This window comes from Leptinotarsa decemlineata, unplaced genomic scaffold (genome assembly GCF_025532065.1).
Source record: "Leptinotarsa decemlineata unplaced genomic scaffold, Ldec_3_MD MMD2_tig00078422_RagTag_RagTag, whole genome shotgun sequence".
Taxonomy (NCBI): Eukaryota; Metazoa; Arthropoda; class Insecta; order Coleoptera; family Chrysomelidae; genus Leptinotarsa; species Leptinotarsa decemlineata.
In genome coordinates this window covers 3,275,995-3,284,334 of record NW_027412747.1, presented here as the reverse complement: position 1 = coordinate 3,284,334, position 8,340 = coordinate 3,275,995, and the positions used below count along the sequence as shown (strand labels likewise).

General features: G+C 36.0%; 1 protein-coding gene across 4 annotated transcripts in view; it reads left to right on the top strand.

Moving 5' to 3' along the window:
• The first annotated feature begins 5,647 nt into the window (after positions 1–5,647).
• The window catches only part of CycT (Cyclin T), a 51,221-nt gene continuing 48,528 nt past the window's right edge, over positions 5,648–8,340 (top strand). For 2 of the 4 annotated variants that reach the window (XM_074186048.1, XM_023158824.2), the window contains exon 1: positions 5,650–6,386. In XM_074186048.1, coding sequence (XP_074042149.1) covers positions 6,232–6,386 — 155 coding nt within the window. In that variant the 5' untranslated portion in view covers positions 5,650–6,231. Of the gene's footprint in view, positions 6,387–7,812; positions 8,043–8,340 lie in introns of those variants that run through there. The other 2 variants (XM_023158823.2, XM_074186047.1) reach the window with 2 other exon arrangements.

The following is an 8,340-nucleotide window of genomic DNA, read 5'->3' as shown; positions in this document are numbered from 1 at the left end:
GTACTTAGTTTTAGACCAAATTACTTCCCAAAAATGGCCTTTTATTATTATCTATGTCTGTAATTTTTAATTTACTTTAATTATTAAGTTTAATAATCCTAAGATTTGCCTACGCCCATACGACAACGAAATTCAGGCAAATTTTATAACACTTCATGATTTATTACTCTACACTCTTTTGAAATAGACTATAATAATGATAGTAGTAATGGTGATAGTTATGATACTGTTGTTGAGATGTCAATAAGGCCTATATCTCTTTCCTAGTGTAATGATAGGTTTATTATCTATACTTCTTGTACTCTTGCAAGAGCCCTCAATTATATAAAGTAGGAGCCAGTGTCAATGTTGTAAGTGGTCTATATCGTTTTCATATAGTAATATATATATATATATATATATATATATATATATATATATATATATATATATATATATATATATATATATATATATATATATATATATATATATATATATATATATATATATATATATATATATTTGATAACTCGAAACAATTCATTTTTGTTGGGTTGGGCACTGCTGAGTAATTAATTTTAGTGGTTTTTTTTAACAGCAAGGGCTTCAAAAACCACTTGGCGTCTAAATTATTTCATCAAAATTGTAATAAGTGTGTTAAAATCCTTAGTAACCCACGGCCCTATCAGACCAGGCACATTACCTGCCATACTTAACCCCTCCTTCAAATACGGTCCAAAACCTGGAAATTAACAAACATACAGGTTGGACGTAATAACCTAATCACCCTATTTGCACATAGAGACGAAATAAACAATATTACGCTGCGAGTGCTCAACCAACATTCTAGGTTCATTGATTTCCGAAACGAAGAAATAATAATTCGTTTGGAATTGAAGCGGAAGTATGGTGCTGACTATCTATCCCCTTTAATAATTGTTGAATGTTTTTAATGAACATGCAAGGATATTTTCAATTTTATTTTACCCACTTACAACTTGGTTTGACAATTTCTTTTTTCACTTAACTTACATTTTTCTCAAATATGGCGGTAATAAATTCCTCAAAAACATAAGAAAGGGTATAAATAATTGGAAAACACGAACGCCTAAACTATTAAAATAACAAATTGTTTGCAAATTTCATTGAGTACTATAATATTTGGTGTTGCCACTTATCGCATTATACAATCATCAATTCCTCTAATACCGCCGGTGAATGGCAGCATTTCCTGGATTACGCCCCAAAGAGCTTTTGTTTTTTATGTTAACCACATTATATACTTTCCTATGATACTTCCATCTTCCGTGTGGTACTCTCATCTGCAAACCATTACAGAACGACCAGTCCTTATGTTCCAAGATAATTTAGAGTAATCATGAGAATCATGAGTCATATGAGGAGAGGTGTAATTCTTCATGAATATGAAAACCTTTGAACATGCATCTCTTCATAGATCAACTACGGGTTCTAACACCAAATCAAAACAATATACTTTAAATTAATATAATTCCTATCAGTAAAGGTTTGTAGCGTGAGAAGCAAAGGACTTTCAACTATTAATAAGTATAATGCCTCCCAAGAACATTATCGTTCCTTTTCTGTATTTTGAAATTGACCTAGCAGTCCGATGCCTAGCTTATCTCCCTGGAGCTCTTAGAGCTCAATTTTTTACCTTCTGCCAGAAAGAGTATCTTACGTGGAAAGCAAAAAAGTTTTGGTTCCTAACTTTTTGACGACTTTGGTCTTGGCCTATTCTCAAGAATCCTCAATTGAGGATTTGCATTGTGGTTTGACACTGTAACTTCCATCACACTTAACGCAAGTGATATGTGTTTTGTCTGCTAGTTTACTCATCCCCTGATGATGGTTAGCGGAACGCGTTAAATGATAAATGACTGACATATTGGAACACGAAAAACCGTTACGACAATAACAATTAAACGATAACGAATAAACGCACGCAAACCATCGAAAACGCACGGAAAACGGTCGAAAACGCACGCAAAATGGTCCACGCAAAACGGAATACTTCGCTTTCCCCATTTTCTTATGTTAACTCCACAATACGTAATTCTTCGACATCTTTAGTGCCATCTCCTCCTTCTCCTGATGATGCTAACTTGGTTAACAAAGATACGAGACTTAGTGTCCTTCTGACATGTTGGAACTCTAGACTTCTGTTAAACCGAAATGTTTTTTTCTTAAATATATTTTGAAACGCCCTGTATACACATTAATACCATATTTCAAACCGACATGTTTTTTCTTGATTGATATATTTTGACGCACCCTGTACACTTCGACGCCATGTTTTTTTTAATGATGTATTTTGAGATACCTTGTACACATTGAGGGATCGCACGTTGAAAACCTACAGCCTCGTGGAACTGTTATGTTTTTTTTCTTAAATGATGTATTTTGACGCACTCTGAACACTTCGACGCCTTGTTTGTTTTCAATGATGTATTTTGAGATACCTTGTAACATTGAGGGATTGCACTTTGAAACTATACAGCCTCATTAATCTGTAATATTTTTTCTTAAATCTGATTTATTATTATTAATATATCACTTTCGCGCTTCCAATTTTTTATGGATTAATTTCAAAACCGGTAACGCTACATTGCCCCATAAACAACGATTTATTCAACAATCGACATCACCTGCTGCGCTAGGAACGTAAAACCTCGATACCATCTCCATCTCTCTTTACCTCGATTACGTCACACGCGTCTCTCGCTCTTACACACACATACACATCTTTATATGAAATATTAATTCTTTCCCAAATCTAAGTATATTTTCCTATCTTCAACATGATAATGATGATTACAACTCCCCTAACATTCTATGGAAATCAAAAAAATGCGGTGAAGTATATAAAATGATTCAATTCCGGTCCCGACAAAACTTACGCTGTAAATACCCATCATTTGCAGTTACTTTCAATATCTTACGTTGGTGTAGAGGCTAAGGACAATGTCTACCACGCGGACGATCCAGGTTCGATTCTCATAACTATAAACTTTTTTTAATTAGAATCACGTGACTGGAACAAGACAAGGGGGTCACATTCGAACTGGCTCTATCTCCTGGAAATAGAGTCCTGTGGTATCTTCTTCTGAGACGATTCTTTATCTAATTAGAGTATTTATCCGTCGTTATAGGATTTCCTTGGTACCAAGTAAGTCGCGGTAACCGCTGCGAGTGCGTTTCTTAAGTTTTCCTCGTACTGTGTCACCGTAGCATCTAAGGCTTCGGGTGTTTCCGGTGGTCGTTCGATGACGGGGATTGCTTCCAAGTGCGGCTTGAGAGCGTCCCAGTTGCTTCTGATTCTTACGCTATCGTTTTGTGTTGGGGAGCCGTCCCCTAGAAACAGTGTCACCGGGTTGTGATCTGAGTCAAGCTCAGAAGTCACATATATATCCTAGTTGAGGGTGATGTTCCTGACAAATAATGTCAAGAACGTCAGGTCCGAACGGTGTTTGGTAATAGGTAGGCAACGGCGGTTCCAGAACCTGATAACCGTGTTCATCAGCATGGGCGTAAAGCGCTCTGCCGTTCATGTTCCACTGCGTGTGTTTCGCGTTGAAATCATCTGCAGCTATCGTCGCGGTGTCTGTTTCTAACCGAAGAGCACTGAGTGCTTCCGGCTGTATACGGTTATGGGGGGAACTTATATACCGACATAATTCGGTGTAAACCGTCGGTCTCTCTAGCACTCGGACGTTAAATGTCGTCCGGCGCATTTTACGCAGATAGGAATGGCTTTGCAATTCCGCTGCATGTGTCCGAATCTTTGGCAACGATATCACTGACCTACCGTTGTTCTAGGTCGCTGAGTCTTTGCTCTGACTATTATGTTAAGAATGTCTCTTATCTCGAATATGTGGCTTTGTTCTTTCTGGATGAGTACAAGTACTAGATGCAGCTCTTTGCTGTTCGCTTTCTTCATTCGAGAGATTGCAAACAGGTTGAATCCTCTCGCTATGAATTCATCCTTGATGTCTTTGATATCCAAAAATTCTGGGACACCTCGAAAAACGACTCGAAGGGGTTTCTCATCAGTCATACTGTACGTATGATGTAGTATAATCATGGCCTCTAATAGGGCCACCTTCTTCCTATAGTCGGGGATACTAGATGGCTACACTTTTATTCCATCTGCTGTATTGATAGCCTTAGTGAAACCAATATTCTCTCGAGCTACCTGTTCGCTGAACCGCATCCAACTATCATTCAGTCTGATAGTTATAGGCAGGGGTTCCTTGTTTTTCGAGGTACCTGTGTAGCTGCAGGTATCTCATTAACTTCGTTTTGGGGTTTGTTAGCCTCTCTAGGGGTGGGTATAGGCATATTTTGTGCCTGTTTCTTTGGGGGTACCTGTGTTGAGGTACTTGGTGTAGCCTCCTCTGCGAGTACGTTTCCGCTTCCTTCCACGTGTTCAGAAGATTGTGGCGAATCGTCCGTCATTACATGCTTTCAGGTTTGCTTTCAGCTTCGGAAGCATTATCTGATTCTGAAGTTGAATCTCTCCTTATCCTTTTCAAGAGACTTTACTACAAATCCCGATATATAAATAATAACTTGCTTGCCAATTTCGGACAAATTAGCGAGTACGGTTCATACCGTAACTTTTTATGACTGCGAAGCTAAACATACGAATATTTTATTTACTCATCTATGAATTTTCAGACCGAAGAAAGCTTAAATTTTGTTTACACTAGTATTAAATCACACTTAAACAAAACACTAAACCATTTTGATTTAGAAAACTGAACTTCAAATGCCTTTTCAAAAGAATAAGTGTACTCTACGAATACTGAATCACGACTGATACGCTCGATTTATTTTGCCATAACTTTACCATACCTCAGTCGTCAATCGGCGATTTGAGTTTTTATTTCTATGGTGAAAATGAACGTAGACGTTCGTTAGAACGAGTAGCTGCAGAATGTGCTCCAGAATTGAGATCGATGAAATTATACGTTCGATACTACTCGTTCACGAACGTATGTATGCATTCAACGATTTCGAGAATCGTTTCTCTAGAATTGCCTTTCTATGAAATGTTCGCTCATTACATCACAACCGTACGACCTCGTCAATTGACCCCCTGGTCAAGTGAACTCTTACATCGAGAAAAGAATCAGATGTCTTTCTGTGTTTTGACAGTAAAACTGAAGGGGATATCCGATTTTTCTGTCGATGTGAGAGTTCACCAATTCAAAAATAAGGCATCTGGTTACTTCCTTTGTCTGAGAAAATATTTTCGAGTCGCTCGAAATTCTTTGTGTAGGTGCTGGTGCGATCATTCGTATGTACAATTCCTTCAAAATCGGTATTCTTGAGGCCGTTCTCAAATCATTCGCACTTCTTCGAAAATACCTGTTGAGGTCTTTGTTTAAAAACATTTCAATCTGCCAGATCAGGTAGCTCTGAAAATGTCATCCCCACCCCGATGTTCAAATAGGTTTATAAGTACAAGTACAGGCGTAAATTGAGTGTTCTAGTTATTATTTAAGTTCAATGCAACTGTCATGTTTTCGAAAGCGTACAAGTGTTCGTGATCTCGAATAGTGCGTGTGAGAAGTGTTCTGTCGTTCTGTGTTTTCGAATAGTGCGTGTGACGATCAGACATTATTGACAGCTTTCTATTTGCTGTCATTTGAGTAAATATTTCCTACTTTTAGTCAGTTGAGAGTTTTTGTTTTCAAAAAATAAAGTGGGAATAAGCTTTTTGTATGTAAAATTGTGCTGCGTAATTAACCAAATTATTTCTGAATGGTGTAATTCTACAGAACTCTTGAACGGTGACAAATCCAACGATCATTTAGATTCTGTGCTGTTTATCGTGGTTGGTCGGCCATCGAACAGTGAATAACATCAAATTCTACGACTTCGTAAATACATCCTTTTTAGTAATATATAAACTACCTCGTCTTCACTGAAAGTTTCTCAGACTAACACTGAAAGGATGCCTATTGATTTGAACTAATTTACCCAAAGTCGCTTTGTCTTTTTCCTGGTGAAATCTAGAGCAAGAGAGACTGGGAAACCCTAAGAAATAGTGACGCAATTAACTCGCGAATACTTCAACCTTGTGATAAGTGAATTGTCAGTATTTGTTTTGCGAGTTATTGTTGTTTTGATGGTGCGAATTGCTACACATTCAAAAACCACCATTATTTTAATTTCCACATTATTTTGATGTCGATGACGCCATCTGTATTCCCTTCAAGATAAATGGCTAATCCGAATCCCGTTCAGATATGGTATTTCACAAAGGAGCAACTGGAAAACTCCCCTTCAAGAAGGGCTGGCCTCGATGCCCACAAAGAGCTGGGGTACAGGCAACAGGCTGCTAACTTCATACAGGATATGGGACAGAGGCTGAAAGTGTATGTTTTCACTCCTTTAGGTTTGGTTTTTGGAAGCAAAGTTTATAGATTCTCAGGCTCAGTTCGAAAACATATTTTTATTATATGTTCCTGGGTATTTTAGCATTCATTAATGGATATGATTTTCAATATCTTGCTCTCGCTTTTGAATCAAATTTAAGTAGACCCATATGAAAATTTTGTCCTCCAGTCTACTTTAATAGCAGCACATAAGTTGAAATGGTTGGAAAAATCTATTTCAGGGACTCAATATCCATAATAGAAACATGTTAAATAACACCTTCTTTTCATGATAGCCAGCTGGGAGCTTTACCAATATCAAATAATTTTTTTCTTATAGCAAAATGTTTTTATATATTTGTTTTATGATAAAATCATAAAGTTTCAGCCTAATCACTTGAACAGTGATTATTCTGCCTGTTCATACATATGCTGTGTTACTTTTACCTTTGGTAACACTTTCATTTGAAAATATCCGGTTTCATCTATCGATATGAATATATATGTAATGATAATGTCGTCGTTCGTTATTATTTGCAGTATCTCAAAAAGTCAGTCATGAAATAACAAAGCTTTTGTTTTTATCAATTTCTTGTCAATTCAGCCTTTCAAATAAACCATTACAGAAATTATTTTGTGAAAGTGTCATTTGCTTTCATTAACAATTGTGATAGGTAGAATCGGTACTTCTCTTGATGATGCTAACTTGGTTAGCAAAACACGTGCTGTGTACCAGATAATCAGTTGTGTTTATAGTAGCATTTAGTTTGATGGAAAATATACAATATCGATGCTATAGTCTGACAATTTTCAGTTGAAGGTAACTCGTATACAAATTGAACTGAGAGCTAACGGCAACAATGTGCAACAATGTTAAATGTTAAAACTAAATTCTTACGGGGTCATAGACAATAAAAATGACCCCGGTAAGAATTTAGTTCTAACATTTAACATTGTTGCCGTTAGCTCTCATTTCAATTTGTATATGAGTTACCTTCAATTGAAAAATGTCAGACTATAGTACACTTTTTGTATAGAAAAATTTTAGGTGCCATATGGTTACCTAATGAGCTCTATTTTATCAGTTTTATAATATAGAAAAGCCATCGAAGTTATTTGTTACCTAAATTCATCTATTTTATAATTGTTGTTGTTAGTAGCAATACTATTAAGTGAGTAAAGTTTAGTATCATGCATTTGTGAAAAGACAATTTCAATTATATGGGGTTTGTTACAGGAAGTGAGTTTCTGAAAAAATCGATTTTTTTATTTTTGAGTTTTCATTTCTCCAAAAGTAGAACAGAACGCCAAGTTTAGACTTCTGAGTTGTGATCAGCTGATGAAAATATGTGTCTGTTTGAAAAAAAATTCAAAAACTTGCGCCAGCTGTTGAATTGAACATTCACTTATTTGAGCATTCCTGCAGGGAGTAAAAATGTAGATATCTGATCTTACATGAAATCATGAGACGCAAAAGAATCCACCCTGTCGGCAACTTCAATTTAACCATTACATATTTTGATATTGAAAAAGGAAACACATTTTCCGCAAATGAATCAAAATAATTTGCAACAGTCTACTAACAGGGACCAGTACGGAAAGAATTGTTAAATTAACCCGTCGATATGTTAGTGGGCCCAAATCGATTTCAAACAGGTTTGTAATTGAGATTTTGATGAATAGAGAAACTTCCTTCTCATTTCAGTTAAGAAAAAAAAATCATGAAGTTGAAATTTATTGAAGTTCATTTATATTTTTATTTCTCTATTTCTAAAAAACTATTTGATAAAATTGAACATACTGGGGCTGTGTTGTCTTTAAGAGAAGTGCTTTCTTCCATATTTTGTAAGTCAAGAATTTTGATATATTTTTGTTTTTGGCGAAGAGACAATTATTAACTGGAGCAATAGGGGTGAAATTACCCTTCCTATCATCATTTATCCTGTATCATATA